Genomic DNA, 21,960 nt, shown 5'->3' on the forward strand with positions numbered 1-21,960 from the left:
GCTCAACCATTCTGTTTATTTTGGACACATTTTAATTAGAAAAATATCAACATAAAAGAATCTTTTTCACCTATCAGTATTCAGTAACAGACTTTTCACAAAAGACTATTTACTGGCTTATCCTCCGCTTCCCATTATCTTTGTGATGAGCCCTGCAATTGGCCCTATGTGGATTTCTTAAGGTAAAGTCTTATTGTGCCCCAACATGGGGCCAGTGGGCGTGGTGTGCTGGTTCCACAAGTGAGGGTTTTTCCCAGGTTAGCGGCGGGCCGGTTTGGGCATGATGAAGACCTTGACAGGCTTGCTGAAGGGGATGGTGCCCTCAATTGAGCTCTCAGAAAAGGGGAGCCCATCGGTGCTCTCATTCCAAGCTGGAAGTTTTGAGACAGGGACCCTGCTGGCACTGGAGCTGTAGGCCAGGAGCAGCCTCACTTCGATCTGACATGGTTCTGAGACAAAGAGCAAGGACAGCGTTTATATACAAGGCTTACATTTAGGAATGGTGGGCACTACTGTGCATGAAAACATACGACATAAACACACATACCACGTACAGGCAGACAGCGAGTAACACTTTATGCCTTTACACTTTATGACATGACAATGTGAAACAACACTTACACCAAGAGAAGTGAAAGTTACCCATCTTACTTGGATAGAACACAAATCTTGCAAAGCCATAAAAAAAACCCTATCTGCTGTACTGTCTTTTTTTTCTTACCCCCAGTACTACCAGGTAACCCAAAGATGGACTGTACAGCAAAAGCAGCTCAAATAACGAGGCTCTCAGTCCCTTCTTTACACGCCTTGCTCTGTCTCCATGGAGCTTGTTATAATTCCTTGGTTTATAACACAGATGTTCTGCTGTTCAAACTGGATCCATTAAGGCTGCACTACTGCAGAGTTCATATTGATTGCCTGCTACTGCTTCCTGTGTTTAATGAGGTCCCCAGAAGAGGCCACAGGTTCTCTAAATCTGCCCTGCCTATGAGGTCATACCTGCCCAGACTGCACACCTAAGGGGTAAATACACACTGAATCTGTGACAGAAAGAGGCCACACTAGTATAACATGGAACAGAATAGTTCTGGCTTTCATTATACCTTGGATGGTCATTAATTATAGGGCACCTATGGTGTTTCTATGAGGAACCTCACCCACTGAGGAAAAATGTGTGGGTGGACATGCCAATCATTTATAAATGGGCCTTTTTTTCCTGGTGTGTGGTTAGTATATCCATGCAATTACTTTCCTTGGAGTCCATTTTCAAATACTTTGTGAGGTTTTAAGGAGACTGATTGCCTTCTAATTGTCATTTAACATGCGTATGTAACAAAGTTAAACAACTGCTAATTACACACAGGAGAACAACTGAATGTGGGCAGATGTGGGGCCACTCAGTGAATGCAAATGCATTTCAATGATGACTAATAAAACAAAAGCCTATTATGACTTAATTTGCTACTGACACCGGTGTTTAGAGTGTGCAATGGTTTCACTCTCAAATTAAGTTAAATTTATCATCAACAAAAAGAAGGTAGTAAGATTAACCTCTATATGTGCAAAAAAGCATGAGTGCCAGAAGTATTGCTAATTTTTCATCAAAATGCTCCCGACTGGTTCATCCATGCAAGAACATTACTCTGCGTAGGCTGAGTCCTACAGCTCAGACTCAGGGTTGAGTCTCAGCTGTGTCATTTGTTGACAACGACCGTATGTAGGGAGGGAACGCAACTGGCTTCACTCCACCAGGGTGGGGTGGATTTCGTCAGCAGTGTCCACTTGTATCACCACTATGGTACACTCTAGCGGCTTGTGGGGTGCCTGCTAGTTGCTTGAATTACGTCCATCTATCACCATTCACTCTGCTGTGGTGCACAGTGGGACATGAAGTGTGACAAATAGCCACTGGCTGCTTGCAAATCACATGTATCGCAGACAGTTTCAGTGTTCCTATGAGAGTGTATAGGGTGTTGCAGAGGGATGACCTTAGTGTAATACAACGGGCGTTTCCAAATCGGGGTCCAACAGGATGAAATGCACTAAAAATGTAGTAGGCTCAGTTTAATAGTTGTACAGTACGGAAAACCATATTTACACATATTTCCACTGCTGTGAGCTGAAACTTCTTACACCTGTCTAGCGGAAATGGAAGGTAGATTAGAATGAAAATGATGAGACTTTCAGGTTGTCTGAAGCACAAGTACAGCTGGGACTCCTGATTGTATGCAAAACCATATGTGTCTTGGTAATATGGCCATGGTAATGACAGAGCACATATTTGTTCATGCATGCCTGGCTAAAGATGACAGAGGACTTACCTGTCCATGCAGAATGGGAGAGGTACACCTGTGTAATCAGTCTATGTCTCCCTGGTCCTGGCTTCCTGAAATCCCCAGGTTTGGGGTGAATGACATGCGACTGCCCATCAGGATACAGCACCTGAAGACAAAAAACAGGAATATATCAATGTATTGACACAATCAGGTCTGAGAGACACCAACACTGACACCGTTTATCTACTGGTTTTGTTGAACTCACAGTGAGAGAAGAGCCGCAGTGTACAGTACAGTGATTAGAAAGTCCAAGAAACGTGTAACTGCTTGTAAATGAATCACTACGCAGCAGACACAAAATTGGCAACGAGGCTCTCACCTGAACTTTGACCCAAGTTTGTGGGTCTTGCACGTGCTCCAATGTGGCGTCAATATCCAGTGCCACCACCAAACCAGACGTGAACCTCAGTGGGTTGTCGGACTCTCCAGTAGGCTCGATGATGGTCGCAGTGGCTCTGTGGATCTGAGACACAACATACTTCCCATCATACAAGGAACACTTCCACTGTCTAACTGTCTTTATGTGTGGTCAAGCCTATTTAACCTTTTTAAAATGCCAAAGCAGCTTTTGCAGCTAATTCTCATGACGGCAAAGTGAGGCTTCATAAGCCCCTCGATGGAAAGGACTACCATGTGCTTCCAGCCGAAACATTCAGCTCTTCAGAGCAACACAGATCGTTTGGGATCTGTGAGTCACTGACAGCACATAACGGCTTCTTCCATTTTAGGGTTCATGAAGCTGCACTCTCTCATCTCTATGGTAACGGAAGGATCATCAAATGGCCATCCTGGTTCCGTACAGACCTGTTCAGGCAGTTTGAGTTGCAGGAAGCCACTTTGCCGCAGTGTGGTCTGCAGAATCTTCACCAGGTCCAGGGGCTTGCAGGCTGCAAGTCTGGGCATCAGATCCAGCAGTTTCTCCACAAAACTGTCCTGGAAATGGGGCAGCTCTGTGATGAAAAGTCTTGTGGGGGAAAAAATACAAGAGATTCAATATCAATCTTAATATTACAGCCTTATTGGACATATGCAAATTGTTTAAGACAATGTATCATGTCAACAGTGTAACAAGAATACCTCTGAAATGCATCCACTTCTTGAAGGAACTTTTCACAGACACTCAAGAGAGGTTCAACCCTGTAAAGACCAGCAGGATTAATTTTCAAGCAACTGGAGATAACAGTTCATGTAGACAAACCGTGTGTGTGAGCGTGCACGCGCATGTGTGTATACGCGTGTGTACGCATGCGATTGGGACAAACCCTCGTCTTGTGCGTGCGGTCAGCACCAGCTGGAGTGCTTTGGCCTGTAGCCGCACGTGGTGGATGGTGGCCACCTGCCGGGTCTCCAGCCCACTGTACAAAAACTCCAGCTTGTACGTCTCCTCCAGGATCTGGAATACAGAGACCATTAAGACCCTCTTTATAGAACAGCGCTTGTGTACACCAGACTATTAACATGGAGCCAGGCTTTTGGCCCTGGCAGCTCATCACAAGTTGTATGTAATAATAAAGGTGTTTACTGCAAGGATTTTAAAAGCTATACTGTCCTGGAAGCTGAGCTTCATGGTAGTGTGAGGTGAGGGTGGATTGAATGGTTTTCTGTGTTTCTGAGGATAATCAAGGCCTGCAGAAAACACATCCCATCATTACATCTCTCCCATCTCTCCCCAACCCCCGTACCTGTTTCACTGCAGCAGACACCATGGCATTCTGTTTTAGGTAAAGTGGGACAGCCACATTCCACAGTTTCTCCTGTAAAGCCTAGGATAAAAAAAGAGCAGCGGTCATATATACCACACGAGCATTACATCTTTCTTTACCCTCTTGTTATAAAAACAATTAACTGGCCATTCTGGGTGGATGTCAAACTCTTCCATTTCCTCTTCTTCTTCTATTTCCCCCCCTTTTAGTGCACTTTGAATGATGTCACACAAGCAAGGTGGCAGGCAAGTGACTAGAGGGTGCCACAGTTGCACAGTAAGTGGGCCTTGGCTGACAAAATCAGTCCTTTCCCAGCTGAGCAAAGCCAGTTGTATTCTGCCAGTAGATTCTTGGTCATTGTCAGCGAATGACACAGCTCAGACTCCAATTTGAGTCAGAGCTATAAGCCTTCCAGGAACAAGTACATTAACTGGCCAAGCCACTTCCCATCCAAGTGTTCTGTCACTTCTGACAGAGGTCACATGTCAGGTAACTGACAGGTAACGGTCTTGCACCATATAAAAGCAATTATTTAAGGTAATTTTGTAGATCACTGTTAGCTACTTAAGAGATCCTGGGTACTACATTCAATTTAAGCATAATAGTTAGGCACTCTTAGTTTTCACTCTTACCTGAATGTCTTTTGGCACTGTTTTCCAGCCTTATTCAGCTTGATGTACATTTACTGCAAGTCTGGCTGTTATGCCTTCACTCTTGTTGTTTTTGTTGGTATTTATTTAATGTATAATGCCACATTAGCCTTGTAAGTCTCTCTGGATGAAGGCGTTCACCAAACAGATAATAGAAATATGGGCACTCACCTTCATGAGCAGCAGCTGGCAGCGCAGGTAAGTGGCGCAGAAGTCGGCAGCGCCGGCCAGCTCTGTCTGCAGCTCCCCCAGCCTCTGCAGATCTCTGTGTGCAATCACCACAGACGCAACAATCAAAGAAACATTTAGATATGATAATAGACTAGTTTAGTGTTTCTATGCAGGATAGCAAGTTGAACTTCCAGGTATATTATCAACATCTGTATCCCTTGCTGCAATAAAGGAACAGGATGTGCAGAACACTACACTATTTTCAAGACTGTTTCACCTATTTTTCAATGGTATACCACAGCAGTAGGGTGCTACCAAGGTAGTCTAACATTCTTCTACACTGAGTTAGCAGTCTGCAATAGGCTACCAGCTAGATGACAGACAGCTTGAACCTTATCCCCCACTGTCCTCGGTGGCCGGACTGCCCGCTGACCTGATGGTGAACTCCAGCAGGTCTTGGGCCCCTGGGGCCTCCAGGTGCTGGACGTTACAGACCCGATTCAGGCTGTCCTGCAGAAACTGCTGTGCCGACTCCAGGCTTGACGCTGGGCCAGAGGACTCCGACACACTGGTCAGCTTCCCACCCGGCAACTGAACCATGGCCACAAACCAGAAAGCACAGTGAGAAGCACAAGGGTGCTACAGTGAATAAGGCTGGAACTGTACTTGCTGGGCTTCAGGTTTGAATATTGGCTCAGACAATGCTGCTATACACCTGAACTGCTTCAGTAAATAACCTAAGACGTAAATAGACAATTCAAAGGAAGCAAACAGCCGTATCCTGGAAGCTGCCCAGGATAAGGGTATTTGCTAAACAAATAAATCATACAATGGCATACAGGGCATGCTGGTCATTCTACCCAATGTACCCTTGTTTTAAGCCATGAGGTGTAATTAGCCGCACATCCTATATTCAGATTCCAAAAGAACAGCAACAAGACCACCTGACTTAATGGCACATTACATACTTCATTAGCTGTAATGTTGCTCACTGAAACATACAATAAAAAAGTAAAAACTGGCCTGAGCTGATGACTCTCCACTCACATATATAGTAGATATGAATAGGAATTATGTAGTAAACTGTCTGTAGCTAAATGCTACTGTAATATCTGAAAACACTACAATGACATAACCAGAACATTCACCACATTTTAGCTTGTAATTTTTGCCTGCATCTGAAATGCTAATAAATTTTACATGTAGGGTACACATTCAACCAAATACAAAATACAAGCTAACCACAACAGCCAAGTATTTTCAACAGAAATTTTGTGTGAATTTTTACCCTGAGTTGTGGCACCAGGTGAGAGAGACTGTCACGCAGGTAGGCGTAGTGTCTGAATGTGTGGTCTGAGAACAGTGCTGGCATGGTGGGACAAGACTTGGCGGCATTAAAAACCAGCACCAATACAGCAATATCTGATAAGTCAAGTCAAGGAGAGAAAACAGAGGAGCGAGTGTGTGAGAGACACAGCAGCTCTGCCAATATACACCCATTTCACAATTCTATGACATGCAGTGGGGTGTGACATAAATGAAACCGTACAGTTTCAGATGATTGTTATGACTTGCATAAAGCATTTCTGCCTGAAGGAGTGATTCAAAATATATGAATCCATATTTTTTGCTTCACTTTTACCATAATTTGTCATCTCAATATACTGATATATTGATATTACCACTCATATACTGGCAGAGTAGTTAGGAAGCCAGACTTGTTACCATCAGGCTGCAAGTTTGACCCCTGGGTGTCACTGGCCTTGGAATACCTCCTCACCAGAGCATGGCTGTTCCCCTGAGCTGCTCATTTACTATTTCCAGATGGACAGATGATGAAGTGCAGCTAATGTAAGTCAATCACCGTGGGTACGACCATCTACTGAAAAACAACCAACACAAAAATAATGTAATGTAATGAGTACACTGTATTTTCCCCTATACCCAAGATCCATGTGAGAAGGATACATGCTGGGTCATCCATGTCAGGCTCGGGCGTGTCGAAGTACGGATGTGTGCTCAGGAGCTCCGGCACAATTGGCAGTACCAGGGTTGGGTGCCGCGCCCCGAGAAACTTCAAACACCTGGAGAGAAAAAGGAACAGCAAGACAAGAGCTGCATTTAGTCCCATGCTACTCCAGCTCTGATCTCCAATCAGGGATCAGCAAAGTGACCAGGGATCAAGGGAACCAGACTGAGAGAGGGAGATCTGGCATGCAACCAATATCCGAAGATATTTCATGTAGAATATGTAGGTTTTTTCAAAACAAATCTCCTCCCAGATCCATCTGACAATGCAAAGGTGACAGAAGTCTTTCAGAAAGTACATGAAATCTGTCATCTCCATTTTAATGAACATAAATCAAAAATGAGGAGGGCAGTTAAAAGCTACTCCTAAAAACCTGTTACATCACACTGCCCTTGTGACATACATTCATGTTATTCCATGTCTACTGCATTTCACTGCACGTCATGCTACAGTGCTTCATGGGAGACCTGAGCATCATGGCTGCAAGTTATTCTGGACCAAAACTCACTTCCAGACGGAGTTGCGGTCAGTGGGGTACTTTGTCAGGTTCTTCAGGAGCTCCAGCAGGGCTAGCTGGATGCACTCCTTGGTGGAGACGTTGGTATAGCACAGCAACTCATGAAGCGCCTCCCGGATGTCTCGTGAGGAATCCTGGTAGGTGAGATAATGGTTTTACAGTGTACAGTAGAGACAAGTACAGCGCCCCTATTAGACCACCCTGAAAACCCTTTAGATCAACTACACAATGAATGCCATAGAATGTCAGTTTGGCAAGCTTGATTTCAGTTGGGTAACTACATGATAATTTGTTCAGTGTTATTGAATTACTAGTGATCAGCACTGTACTGTATGCAATGTTACCAAATGCAATCAGCTTCACCAGATTCTCTCTATCCATGGCTCTATAAATATGCTGCCAACTGCTGGCTTCAGTACACAACTGAAGAAAATCCTCAAAGACCTCACAAATACATGCAATGATTTTTCAAGCAGAGCTGCTTCCCATATTCCAGAGCTGGTGATGTGTACTTCTGTCAAGCGATTTGAGCTCTCAGTGTTTTAGTGCCCCCTGGTGGCATACCTCCAGTACAGCCAGCACAGTGTCCAGCTGGTCTTCTCTGAGTGTGATGTGGGTTGAGATCTGCCGCAGGACGTGGATGGACTGCAGCCGCACTTCCTCGATCTCATCGTTAAACATGTCCACCAGGAAGTCCAGGCACTTCTCAGCGAAGCTGGGCGAGGACTGAGCAAGCGCGCACAGGGCCTCCACTGCTGCAATTCGCACCTCTGCGCAGAACAGCAGACACGACACAGCCAATCAGACACACAGATTTCAATAGTTCAGATCCTCCCACAATGCTCTCGATTTCAGCAGTGTTACATCAACCATAATAAAAGGGCAAAGCAGAAACGCTCACCGTACATCTCGTCCTCAAGGCCATGGACAAACGCACCGCAGGCCCCAGAGTCTATCAGGTTCACCGCCATGGTGTCCACCTTTTCCTTGGGGGCGTCATCCGCCCACTTCCTGCCCGAGGAGAACTCGCCGGAGCTGTACAGCTCTTTGGCCCTCTCGTGAGCCGTGCGCTTCCTCTGCGGAGGTTATGGGGTGTCACTTTCACTTCATTTGTATATATTCAAATATATCCACACTATGAGGAGGATGATAAAAACACACTCTCCCCACAATAGCTGTTTTGAACTTGTTTTGCAGGCAACTGAGGCCAGTTAGTCACATCCATTTTCTATTATTATTGCTTACACTTCTCACCACACACAAAGATAAACATACCCTTAGGTCAGACATCAGCTTCTTGTCCAGTGTCTGCTCTAGGAAGTGTGGGCTGACCTGCTGCATGGATCCCTGTGGAAAAGAGAAGGTTAAGGGTCTCTCCACCACCTCAGATTAGATGTGATCATGAATTTACTCTTTGAATGTACAAAACGCACCAATAATTTAGCAGCTTGGACCCTCACAACCCATGACCCATCGCTGACCATGTGGCTGATCTTCCCAAAGGAGTCATCAACCAGCCTGATTTCTTCACTGGATGACGGAATGGGGACAATGCTGGATGCGGAATTTCAAGACAGAGAGGTCAACTGTCTGAACTGCTGTTGGTGATCCTTGGGCCAAAATACAATACACATGAAGGTATTAATATGTAGGATATGTGGGTGATAAGTCAGGTACCTCTCGGGATAGAGCTGGCTCAGGACCCACACCATCTGCACAGCCACTGAGCGGACCTGCTCATAGTCATCACACAGAAGCTTACAAGCCTGAGAGAGAGGAACCAAGCAGCACACAGTGGGTAAAGCCAGATAACTCTGTACCATTGCAAAGTTTGACCTCTTAGCTGAAACCAGGTCCAAATGGCAGGAAAAAACGAGGAAAATTGACCAACGCTCGATACCAAATTCTTAACTTTTAACTAACAGTGTGTGCAAAAGTCCTGTCTGAATTCCAGGCCATACTTGCTGTGTCTTCGCTTACCTGGTTGTAAATTGTTTGCTGTAGTTTAATCCCTCTTTCATGTAGCTGCAGCTGAAGAGAAAGACAAAGGGTAGTCAGAAAATGCAGAAATCCTTGGCTTTTCCCAGCCTGGACCATGAGGCCAAGTGCCTAGTGATGTCATACCATGGCTTTGATGGCTGCTGTGCGGACTCTTGGGTCCTGGTCCCCAAAGTAATCACTGATGATGCTCTGTGTGTCCCTCGGAGCCACACCTGCCACCACACCCTCATTCTCCTTGGACAGAGGCTTGTCCACAGAGCCCAAACACCCCAAAAGTTGGAGGCACTTGTTTCTCACTCCGAAATATGTGTCTGTCAGGTGCTGCAGAAAAGAGGGGCACAGTGTAAAGGCATGTGCAAGAATTCTCAGAACCCATTCAATTACAAAATAGATACTTGGTGCAAACCCACTGTCAGACACAAAGTCAGCATATGGTTCTCATCCATATAGCATGAGGCACAGTAGTTACAATACTGGACTTACAGGCTTTTGCAGTATTGAGTCTCTGGTGGAACACTGTTGTTGTAACTGTGATCAAGGCCTGACGTTTGTGGGCCTCTATGTCCTTACTGGACACATTTCTATTGGGCCTTCGTGAAATATGGGCATGCAACCTCACCTTACACGCCACCTCTATCAGCCTGTTCCTGAGACTCAGGTTCTCTGGGAGCTGGGTGCCAATGACCAGCAATGTGTCCAGGAGCTGGGCCAGAACCTGGTGGGATTCTGGGAGAAATAAAAAAAACCGAGTCATTAAGAAATAAACAGAATTAAGACATTTCAGAAAAAATAAGTTTGAGTGTATGTCTGCACACCCCAACTAGGACGATTTTGGAACATTTTCTGAATAAGCATAAACATCAAAAATGATTCAACATGGCCAAACATTGTTAATATCTCCTTCACTAAATGTACAATGTCCCCTCAGGTGAAGTATCTAATGAATGACCAGTCTAACTGAGGGAAACAAGCAAATGAAATGGCTTACTTTCATTGTTGAGCGTGTTAATGGCATCGTCCACTATGCAGTCAGGAGAGAAGCCCTGAGTTTTAGATAGCAGACCAAGGAGAGATGCAATCTTCAATCTAACAGAACTGTCTGTTTCCTGCAGGACGGAAATAACATTTTCAGGTGAAAAGACACTAACTCATATGTCCGTGTGTGAATGAAGCAAAAATGGAACAGCAAAAGACTAGATGACTAAAAAAAAGCACAACCATGTAAAATGAGGTTGAAAAAAACATTTAGTAGTTATCTTTGGCTTATGGTCAAGAACTGTGATAAGGAGTCTACTATTCTCTCAACAAGATGAAAAACAGGATGGGTTTATGTATAAAACACTCCATCACAGCTACGTACTGTTGCACATTTGGTTAAGTGCTGAAACAATGCAAAATGGGATTTCCATCCAGCTGTGGCCACAGCACAGGTACCCAAAGGTCTAGGTGATGCTATCCACTAGTTCATCCCTTGCCCAATTACCTTGTAGTAATGCTCGAGGAGGATGCGCACTACCCCTTCCACACTCTCGGCCTCCACAGGCTTTCGGGCAAACTGCAGGAGATACTGGAGTGCATCTGTGGGGGTACTCGCTTTGCACAAGTCGATGTGCAGCGCTGCAGACTTGCTGGGTTTGGTCAAACGCAGCTTCTTCGCCGGAACCTCTTCATGTGGATGTTGCTGAGGACAGGATAGATAATAAATTGTGCCGCTAGTTAAGTCACAACCACACATTTTCAAAGTAGCAGCTTATCTAAAATCAAAACAGAACAGGCAGGAGAAGCTGCATTAAAAATAGTTCGAGACCTTCGAAGAACAGAAACAGAATGTCCCAACCTTTAGCTGTGGTGTCTAATGTTACAAATGACGAACACCCATTTACCCATTTAAAATGCAACATGCAAAGTAACTCATGGGTACAAATCATATATTTTCCATACATTAGTTCATACACTTTTGCAAAAGCAGACCTATCTGCGCAATCCAAAGCACTGATATTAACATCACGCTTACTTACAGTTAGAAAATTTGCAGAATGAGCTTGCTAACGTTAGCTAGTTAGAACACCACCTTTTGTGTTGCGTTAACAAAAAAAACCCCAGCGAAGTTCGCGATCTATATGATTAGAAGTAAATTACAAAGTCTACATCCAATATTATAAAATTACTGTAACGTCACACACCTTCTTTTCGTTCCCTTTTTGTTTAGCAAAAACTGACTGGTAGCTAACTGGCAACTGCAAATATTGAATAATTTGCATATAAATCCAAACTGCCAGTATACCGGACCTACATTTCAGCCCGTTAAACACTTTTGCTGACGTTAAACGCATTGGATCAGCAATAAGAGGTACTTCAATGTTTGGGCAACACATCTAGCGTGAAGCTAAAAATGTAGGCCCCGGGCTTAGAGGGAGTTTTCCTAGCCATGTATGCCGGGGTCCGATTCTTAGTTACGGCATTGTCACTAACAGTGCAACAGCTTCATTCAAAAAAGATGGGATTTCAGATTTCAAGAACTGACATTAACAAGCTACTCCTGACAGAAAGCATAATTCCACGTGGTTGTAATCAGCTTACCTGAACAACTTTTGAAAACTCCTCGTACACTCGTTTTTTTAAGTGCGCTGCCATTGTTAAAACCAAGAGTATGCAATAGCTAATGACGATTAGCAACCTAGCTAGCTAACGGCTGTGCGTTAAGCCATCCAACGTACTGTATGTCCGCTTTCGTCTTGCCGTAGTTTTGTGTTTATGCCTGACGTAGCAGTTACAATGTGACACATCGTATTGACTTAGTCCACACCTTGATAGTTAATGTTCAAAAGAGATTAATTTGCGCATGTGGTGTGTCTATGAGGTCGACGATTACAGTAGGACAGTGTCAAGGTGAAGTATTTAGTATGTACCGTACTTACCTCACATTTTCGCGTTTTGAAAATGTATTCTCCTTACTTATTGACTTGACATGCTACCGCTTTATTTTGTCTTCCTGCTGAACTTAACTCGAAATTATTAAAACATCTCACTTGGAAAGACAGAGGTAGAAATAATCACGTGCATCCAACATGATTGACATTAACGGTTAAAAACGACTCAAAGCTTTATTTTTTTAGTCTTTCAGAACAAACATATTAGACGCAATCAATATTACATTCCTTACATTGAGTTTTTTTAAACCACTAAGAAAACAGTTTATTCTCAGACATGACCTTCAGGTAAAGCAGCACGTGTTATTTTTGTCAAGGGCACTCCTGTGATTAAAGGGTCAAGGGAGCGATGAATGGAAGACCTCAGTAAACAGTCAATGCTGGACTCATTCATTGTAGTGCTTTGCTGTACATGTGGACCTCTTGAACAAAGTATGAATTGACCACAACATAAGTTTTGAATACAAATTAGGCACACCATATCCAATAGCTACATTCAGCATTTGTTTTCAATTACAAACACACCTACCTGTTTAAAGTGGCTGTGAAAATAACTATAGACTGTTAGAAGTTTCTAGATGAAATTTTGTCTTATTACTGAGAGGGCTGAGTTTTTGTAATGCTTTTGCTTAATATGTGTAAATTGCTAAGTGCCAAAATGGGCAGGGAGGCCATTACAATTTGTGAGTACCTGACAGAGTCACAAGAACATTTTTTGTTCCACAGTCACAATATGGGTTTGTTTCAAAAGTTATTCCATGTTCATGGTCCCTGATTTAGAATTTGGGTGCCCTTGACATGCTGAGATTTAGACACAAAAAATCCAATTTTAGCCATTGAACATTACATAACCGTTTGTTTTTATCCTTGGCTGACCTGTCTGCACCCACATATCTCATATTTATCTGATGGGTTTCACAGTTACCACCAAGTGAAAGTCAACCTGTAAAAGAAGTCATAGCTCTTGAAACGGAACCCCTTCTCTACACTGTGTGGCTGTAGAGCAATCTTGTATCCTTTAGCTTCGATGTCCATTTTGATACAGTCAAGCAGGTCTCCAACACTAGGCGGGGCTTTCCAAGGACCAAAACTCACCACTGACTCTTTGTCGGTGTCCAGGCTATTGACTGCATCATTGTAACGGCCGACATCCTCCTCCGTCTTCAGAATGCAAACAATGATGCTGGAGTGGCGAGTGGCGATAGCCTCCGCACGGGCTATCCTGATGATCACCTCCAGATTCTCACGGTAATTGGGCACCCTTGCCAAGAACTGCTGCCTGGCCACCATCTCTCCAAAGAGCTGAGGCATGTCCTCCAGTTGCTTCATCAATGGCTTAATGTCGTAGAACACGGCTTCCTGATACACCTCCTGCACATGCTCAGTAGGCAGCCGCTGGCTGCGCAGGTACTCAAGGATGTCTTTGAAATGTGTCCCATCTCTGTCAATGAAGAACCGCCCCTCAGCATCCGTCCGCAGCTTCGGTGGCCCATTGAACATGTCCGCCAGCTTGGAGTTGGGGCACTTCCTGAGAGTGGTCAGTGTGGTGCTGTACACCAGACCACCGATGTTCAGCTGCACGATAGGAGAATGCTGAGGATTCAGAAAAGTAAAGGATTCATGAAACAGTAAACCTTGGACTAGGCCAGGCCTATGACACCACTTTGAGGACACAAACTTGGTCAGATGGAGCATTTTATACCCATAGTAATAAAAGGGCACCCCACCCTCTAAAAGAGCAAGTGCTTTGGAAATAAACTCATCTCATCTGGTTGCGAATGATGATTGGCATTTTTCTTCTTAATACTACCTTTTGTAGAAAAACAACTTAACCAAACCTTAAGTTCAGAGATTTTCACATCTTTTGTTCTATTTAAAGCTAGTTTAATCGCGTATCAGCAACTTTGAACATTTCAAAATTACAGCGCAGAATTGGCAAACCGTGAATACACAGCATTTTGCCTAGTCGTCATATACCAATCCTACGTAGCGATGCTCTAAACTGATCACTTAAAGGAGCCGGAAGGGGTTGATATCGCAGGAACTACTATAATAATAAAGCGTCACAAAACAATCCTGTCTATTGACGACTAACAACGCCTGGCCGGCGAGGAAGACGATGCAAGCATTTCCTCAAAAACTACCTCAATCAATTGCTGTCCCGTTGTATAATAATAGAGGCCACTGGTTCACATCATGGCTTTCAGGTTCATATTCTCAATCGCACATTATCCCAAAAAACAATCGCTTTATTAATACAAGTGGCTGCACAGTTAAAAACCACATCCTGGAATCTGCTCGACCTTACCAGTTGAAAGGGAGAGGTGGACTGCTTCCCAGGCGATTTGTAGTCGGGAAGACTCATTTTTATGTTTCCGCTTTCTATGCCAAAGAAACGTTTTTAAGAAGTTTTGTTTGCTTAAAGGGATACACAGTTACAGCACTTAGCCGGGTGTGGTTAAACCGTATTTACATAAGCCCTGTTGATGCTAGAAATTATCAGAGCCGAGGTTTGGACACGCATGCGTATTGACATCTCTTACCTTCTGGTCCTGTTAAGGTATTTTTAACTCACCACTTAGTATCATTGGCGCCGTAAGTGAAATATTAACAAACATGATCCGTTACCCACGTAAACTGTTTTCCCCCTAACGTGTGCTGGCGAAACATTTAACATTCCATCAATCCACTGTAAACAAATTTTAAAGATGCACCACACCTGCTGTTACGTTGTTAAACGGGCTTCTCACATGCTTAATCAAGTCATTTCTGACTTAAAATCTAAGGAACACCATTTCAGCATAGTAAACGCATGAAGACTTTGTCAGATTTAAAACCCAGGACTTATTTTTAACTGAATAACTTACATTAACCCCACACAATAATTCCAATAAACTCTTGAAACCCAAAATGACATGAATTGTTTGGATCACACTTGGTATCAAGTATGCTTGCATAAGCATATATCATCATAATTTGTTAAAATTATGGAGGATGATGTAGCAATGCACAATTATGATCCAACTATGACTATGTCATCAGCTGTGGCCCAGGCAATTAAGACAGTGTTACTTGGCAGGCTTACAGGTTTGACAAAGTCTAAGTTCAACTTTAACAAAGTTTGAAAAACTTCATCCATTCTGCCAAGTCCCTGTCTTCAAGAAACATCTGAAAACACAGCTCTCCCACTCTCACCTCAGCACCTGAAACTCTACCCCCTAAAAGGAACATCTCATGTCTCAAACTGTCTCCTACTAAACTAGCTTTACCTGCAACTTTATACCTTTCTTGGCCAACCGTTGAAACCTGGTCATGCAGTGCTTCTAATATTGTTGACTCTGTATGGTTTTTCACTTGTGTTGTATTGTACTTCACTTGGGTGTCACTGTGGATAAAAGTGTCTGCCAAATGACTAAGTGTAAATATAATGTAAATGTGAAATGCCTTTTTTCTTAGAAGAAATGTAGGTTCATCACATCTCAGACAATCTGCTAAACAAGCCAGCATTACACAGGCATGCATAAACAAGCAAAGTATATGTTGGTTCACAGGATTTTAAACAGTACAAAATTTTTGTCTTTCACAGGTTTTATTGGTTTTGTACAGAAAATTTCCAAGGGTTTCTGGTTCCAGGAAATGGTGGATACCTGCAAAACATAAGCTTTCATGAGGAAAGGTCCATCACAACATGTCAAACAGGGCTACCACCCTAAAATTAATCAATTTAAATAACCAAGCATCTCGCATTCCAAAATGACATACAGAGGAATCCGCAAGTCTTAAATGACATTCAATATGAATCAGCTCATCGTCTAAGCCACCACTTAATCATTACAAAGGGATTCACTTAATCGCTTTAAGTCTGCACCTGACATTTTTGGTGAGTGCCCATAATACAAGCATTTGGTTAAAAAGCATTCACTTAAAGGACAAATGCCTCAGATTCTTAAGGATCAATGTTCAACCCTCAAAGCAAAACTGACTGGATGTTTTTCACAGCCTGTGTAACACCACAATAAACTTCCTTCACTGCAATTCTATATGAAACTTCATTCACAGCCCTCCTCAGACAAATGCCTCAATGTCATCAAGCGATGAGGACAAGCTGCACTGGGGCCTGATCGCAGAGACACAGAACGTGGCCCTGAGCCAGGACCCCCAGACACAGGCTGTGCCCTGTTCCGACTCGTCATCGTATCATCACAGAAGGGGGAAATCCCTCATTATTGGAGCAGAGGTGGTGGTCATGATGTTGGCTACAGTGCTAGACGGGAAAACACCAAGGCACTGGTCTCAGTCATCCTCACCTTTACGCAGTGGCGACAGGGCCTCCTTGTGGCATGACAGGAACCTCTGGCTTGGCTCCCTTCTGCTCAGACACCGGGGTGGTAGGGAGGACTTCATCTTTAGGCTCCACGATGCTGACGTGATCAGGGAGGGGCTTCTTGGGGCCGATCTTACCGCTGGGGTCCCAGGGCAGCATGATCTTGACCTTGATTCCAAGCACCCCTGTCGACAGAGAACACAATCACAGTTAGGGTCTTGTCATCTGCTCATTACTTAAGAGTGGAAGAGAGAAACTACCCGACCCGGCCAACAAAAAACGCTTCACTTTTAGACTGTGTTAAAACATTCTACATGCCCCCTGAGGTGTAACTAAACCCTTCTCAGACAAATGCCTCAATGTCATCAATCGATGAGGACCCGCGACTCTGGAGACCGAACCCAGAGACACAGAACGTGACCCTGAGCCAGGGCCCCAGAGACAGCCTGTGTCCTATTCCGACTCGTCATCGTATCATCACTGAAGGGCGAGCGTCACCAGAACACAGCTGTGTTTAATGCAAGATGTTTACGCCTTAACTGAACCATTTCAGAATATGCTACATTTAAATTATCCACAGTACAGGTTAATGTTGTGACCACTTTTAAATGAAGCAAAATAGTCATTTACATTTTTTGAATAGGAAAAAAGATCCCAAAGAAGTATTTTGCAATCATGTACCAAAAAAAAAAAAAACAGGTCATTTCTTACAACTAACTGGCATGCTGCAATTCCTGGAACCGTTATCATGTGTGGCATTTTTGGATATATCCAAACTTGATTTTCAGTACCAAGATAAGAGCTGTACTGTGGTACAGCCATTAACAGGACTGGATCACCGATCTTGTACCCTTCTACGAGGTAATTATCACTAAAATGTCAGGGTGTATTGAATGGATATGTAAACCATAAGTGTGTTAATATATAAGCATAAATGCGAGTGACTCTGAATAAGGCTGTCTGTTCAACTTACTGACCATACAATACCCAACATTTTTTAAACATATTGACATGGTCATCATGGATCTTGCAGAGGGAAAACTGAATGGCATTGGGCCAGCTTACCCTGCCTGAGCAGGACATGGCGGACAGCGGTGTCCACGTAGTAGTTGACGGGGTCACCGCTGTGGATCATCAGGCCGTCCACAAACTTCATTGACTTTGCCCTCTGGCCCCTGAGCTTCCCAGAAACCACCACCTCACATCCCTTCGCCCCGCTCTCCATGATGAAGCGGAGAACACCGTAACATGCTCTTTACAAAAAAGGAAAAAAGAAAAGAAAATTAGCTTTTGTGCGCAAGCATAAGTTTTAAGTATCCATCTTCAACCCTCAAAGTAAATGTGACTGGATGTTTTTCACAGCCTGTGTAACACCACGATAAACTCTTCCTTCACTGCAATTCTATATGAAACTTCATTCACAGCCCTCCTCAGACAAATGCCTCAATGTCATCAAGCGATGAGGACAAGCTGCACTGGGGCCTGATCGCAGAGACACAGAACGTGGCCCTGAGCCAGGACCCCAGACACAGGCTGTGCCCTGTTCCGACTCGTCATCGTATCATCACAGAAGGGGGAAATCCCTCATGCACAACTGAATGGAGAGCATGATGGGAAATTACTATGAAAGTGAATTAGGCGACAAGCAGATGAGACCTGGGTTATAACGAGAACCAACCAGTAAATCAACCTGCAGCTGAGGTTTACCTGCGCACTGCCAGGCCCCCCAGCAGCTTGTAGCGCAGAGACTCAGCCTGGGCGATGGCACAGAGTCCTCTGGTAGCAACCTTCTCAGCATACAGCTGGAGGGACAGGGGAAGCATATAAAACAGTGCACAGGAAATTTCACCCCAATCACACATCAAAACCCACCTCATTTCATCATATCAGCAGTTTAGTGGTTAAAAAGCAGAGTGGATCAAGACATACAAGCAGTCTAGGTTAACAAAGCGAACACCTCTATCCACACACAGTACACCTCTGACCTCAATCAAGTTTCACAGAAGGGGATATGGTTTAATCTGATTCCAATATGGTCGCAGTTATTTCTGCCCAAACAGCCAATCCAGGATAATCTCATCCTGCCTAAAACCTAACACCAGCCATTATTTAGGTGAAAAGAGAACTGGCTCTAATATATCAGGCATTAAGATCAAAATCCTTCCCCACCTAATCACAGAACAAAACTAGGATATTTGGGTGTGGAGTGCTGTATGATGCAAGTCCATCTGTTCACACAGTAGAATGATTTATAGCATGATTTCAAAGAATACAATACGGGAGGCTTGTGAGCCGCTACCTAAATCAGTGAACTGCTGTGATTCCCTTGAGCAAGGTACTGTACGCTAAGCCCTCCAACATTCAAGATTCACAACATAGCCGTATAATGTGTGAAAATATATCATCGTGGTTCCCTTGCAATGCCTTCTGTGACTGTCCTGCTCCTCTGTCTGCAACCTTTGATCTGATGTACTCGCATCCTCCAGTCAAAATGAAAGTCTCAAACTGCTTTGAGCTGCTCTCCTATGTATCAGACCATGCACTATTGAGTAGGTATTGCTAAAATCGCGTTTGCATGCTGATATAAAGGTCTCTGAGAAATGCAACATCTCTTATAAACATCTAAGCTGAACCTTTCTGTTTAACTGGCTATATCTTGTCATGTCCCTGCTAGGCTGTATCAATCTCCCTTGAAAACAATGCCTTTTCCCCACCTTGGAAAGCACAGAACTTTGTCATGTACTTCCATATGACCACACAATCCCTCAGAGCTTTGTGCCTCCAACCTACATCTGGATAAACGCTAAATATCAATCTGTTTCCCATGACCCAGCACATCTAATGATCCAGGTTCTGATGCTGTGCCTGGACTAATGCAAATTCCTCTAACTGGCTTCTCAGACGTCACCCGACATCCAAAACACTCTGAACGGCAAACTTCCGTCACCATCTTCATCTCTAAGATTTCCCCTGTCTTCAGCTCCTTCCACTGGCTCCTGAAGCTGATTACCCACCATACCCTGTTGCTGACACACAGGCTCACACCCTGTGCGACCAGACACCGCAGGTTTTCCGCCTCTCCCCTCTCAAGCTCTACTCTGCAGCAAGGCCCTGCTCATTCTCAGCCTTGAGTCCCAGTGATGGAATGAACCACCAACCTCAATCACAACTGCAGTCACCAGTCTGAAGACTCGCCTCCTCACAACATACCTGCGTTCAGACAGCCTACATCTGCCTTAAACTGCTGACTGGAGTGAGACTGCACACTAACTGTTCTGATATACCATTCAGCTGACACCAACAGCAACTAACATAAACACTGGATTTCATAAATTTGATAGTTTGTGTTTAACCATGTAACCTTATAAATGAAGTGTTCATACACTGCTCTCTTTCTCCCTGTTGGCGTGAGATGGTACTGGTTGTCCATTGTATTCTATACAACATTTGCCAATGCTGCAAAATTATAATAATGTTCGAACACAACCAGATAGAGTGAAACAGTGGAAAGCAAGGTTTAAAGTTTATGTTGGTACATAACACAGAAGACAAAACTGTTAACAATGAAAGCAAGCCTGAGTAAAGGCCGAAGTGATGATACATTTAACGTGTCTCCAGGTCTCCATTGCTCACCTCAACACTGCCCTCAGGGAAGCCAAACCTCTTCTGGACAACAGCAGTCAGTTCACGAATGCGACGTCCCTTCTCACCAAGAACGTTCTGGGTTCTGGAACAACACTTGATCAGCTACTGCGGACAGGTCAAAAGGCAGTGCAACCTAACACACAACAAAAACTATTTCCAAAATACCTGACATCACCTCACCATTAACTAACAATTCACCTGCTTTCAAGGCATTGTGTTAAAAAAAAAAAACAAAACTCAAGGATATCAAACCGAGCTGTAAAGGACATGGAGGAGCATTCATGAAAACACTTTGATATATAGACAACAGTCAGGATACCAATTCTCTAACAGTAAGAGTGACATCTGTCAGTCTTACCTTGTGGCAAGAATGATGATCTCTGTCCTGGTTGGGGTAACTCGCACCTCCACTCCAGAGTAGCCATCCTCGGCAAGCTCACGAGTCAGAAATTCGTTCAGCTCGGCTTTAAAGATGCCATCTGACACAAACTGCAATGAAACAACCGGCTGTTCAAACCTCCTGTTTTACAAAGTACTTACTGCTTTGGACTCTCCCTCAAAAGGAATCAGCCTGGCGTCTCAAGACGTGCAACCAGAAGATTGTAGGTTCAAACCCCTGGTGGGGCACTGTCATTGTACCCTTGAGTCACACGCTTAAAAAAGTTTTAAGTCTAATAAGTGGAGTATGTTGTTCATCTGCCCTGGACTTTTAGGCGAATAAATATAAACCATACAGTTACCTGGCCGAGGTAGCAGCGGTGCCAGAGTAACATCAGTACACGCTAACTTATAGCTAGTTATAGATGGAGGACAAACTCTGGTAGACTTAACCGGCTTGGTAGCTACATGACTGGCTAGATTAATTGCATCTTCATCTTGGTTTCTTTCACCCGTGAAACTTCTGATTAGGAACTGTTTCGTGTTTCAACTCTTGTACAGTCAATTACACTGACTTGATAGCTATGTCGCTAACGTTGCTCATTTAGCTACGAAGCTAGCAAGTTAACTAGATCTACATCATTCCCTTTAACTGACTAGCTAACCAACTTGCAATGCAACCCCAAGTTAAATGCTTTGGCTTGCTGCTACTGACTTGTGTAACTTGGCGAAAATTAAGACAGTACTTTACAATGCTAAGTCGCGGAAATATAGGCGCATGTCCTAAGGAAACGGGACAGCCGCTGCCATGTTGAGACAGTATTACAATGCCGGTCCAATCTATAGTAATCCGCTTTCCATCTGTGTGTGAAAAGAAAATAAAATACTCCAATATGCTCAAAAGACTCTTTCACACAGTAACTGGTGTTCATTTCAACTAAATCACATTTCTTTCATTTGCTTTATTAAAAAATATGTGCGAACCTTCCTCTTCTTGGAGATTTGCGCCGCCATCTTGCTTCGCGCCGTGGACAGGAAAGGGATGGCTGGTTGGGCGGAAGTATATTTATACAAAGCGTGACTTCCGTAAACCCTGTGTACTAAAAGCATCCTGGTGTGTGTAGTTTTTTACGCTACTAGTTTTGTTTTTCCGACAATTTTCACTGCGTGCCAATATGAACAATTTGAAGGTAATCGGACTTATGCTTTAGTGAGAGGTAATTATTAAAAGTAATTTCATAATATTAAATATAATTTCCAATGCCAACTTTTTATC

The 21,960-nt window shown here is 43.8% G+C and overlaps 3 protein-coding genes and 3 non-coding genes across 6 annotated transcripts; all 6 read right to left on the bottom strand.

The window, feature by feature from the left end:
- Positions 1-73: 73 nt before the first annotated feature.
- Positions 74-12,106, bottom strand: ints4 (integrator complex subunit 4). Its single transcript, XM_036536418.1, has 23 exons — positions 11,988-12,106; positions 10,891-11,088; positions 10,396-10,513; positions 10,027-10,133; positions 9,531-9,728; positions 9,387-9,437; positions 9,084-9,172; positions 8,840-8,960; positions 8,682-8,753; positions 8,308-8,482; positions 7,971-8,176; positions 7,398-7,540; positions 6,829-6,944; positions 6,149-6,282; positions 5,294-5,451; positions 4,861-4,954; positions 4,019-4,099; positions 3,599-3,729; positions 3,414-3,473; positions 3,141-3,300; positions 2,656-2,799; positions 2,322-2,442; positions 74-449 (listed from the first exon to the last, which is right to left on the bottom strand). Exons 1-23 carry the CDS (start codon positions 12,039-12,041, stop codon positions 259-261), a joined length of 2,922 nt encoding a protein of 973 aa, XP_036392311.1. The 5' UTR covers positions 12,042-12,106; the 3' UTR covers positions 74-258.
- A 1,152-nt stretch (positions 12,107-13,258) lies between these two features.
- Positions 13,259-14,729, bottom strand: kctd14 (potassium channel tetramerization domain containing 14). The gene is made up of 2 exons (XM_036535961.1): positions 14,646-14,729; positions 13,259-13,930 (listed from the first exon to the last, which is right to left on the bottom strand). The coding sequence occupies exons 1-2, from the start codon at positions 14,700-14,702 to the stop codon at positions 13,259-13,261; spliced, it is 729 nt and encodes a 242-aa protein (XP_036391854.1). The 5' UTR covers positions 14,703-14,729.
- Positions 14,730-15,907: 1,178 nt separating this feature from the next.
- rps3 (ribosomal protein S3) lies at positions 15,908-21,713 on the bottom strand. The gene is made up of 7 exons (XM_036536425.1): positions 21,669-21,713; positions 20,665-20,795; positions 20,295-20,388; positions 18,369-18,463; positions 17,727-17,914; positions 16,645-16,846; positions 15,908-15,984 (listed from the first exon to the last, which is right to left on the bottom strand). Exons 1-6 carry the CDS (start codon positions 21,696-21,698, stop codon positions 16,647-16,649), a joined length of 738 nt encoding a protein of 245 aa, XP_036392318.1. The 5' UTR covers positions 21,699-21,713; the 3' UTR covers positions 15,908-15,984; positions 16,645-16,646.
- LOC118783875 lies at positions 16,398-16,546 on the bottom strand. The gene has a single exon (XR_005005202.1). It is a non-coding gene; the product is annotated as a small nucleolar RNA SNORD15 (small nucleolar RNA).
- On the bottom strand, positions 17,000-17,147 carry LOC118783885. The gene has a single exon (XR_005005210.1). It is a non-coding gene; the product is annotated as a small nucleolar RNA SNORD15 (small nucleolar RNA).
- LOC118783874 lies at positions 18,087-18,234 on the bottom strand. The gene has a single exon (XR_005005201.1). It is a non-coding gene; the product is annotated as a small nucleolar RNA SNORD15 (small nucleolar RNA).
- Positions 21,714-21,960: the final 247 nt, after the last annotated feature.

The sequence above is a fragment of the Megalops cyprinoides genome, chromosome 9 (genome assembly GCF_013368585.1).
Source record: "Megalops cyprinoides isolate fMegCyp1 chromosome 9, fMegCyp1.pri, whole genome shotgun sequence".
Lineage (NCBI taxonomy): Eukaryota > Metazoa > Chordata > Actinopteri > Elopiformes > Megalopidae > Megalops > Megalops cyprinoides.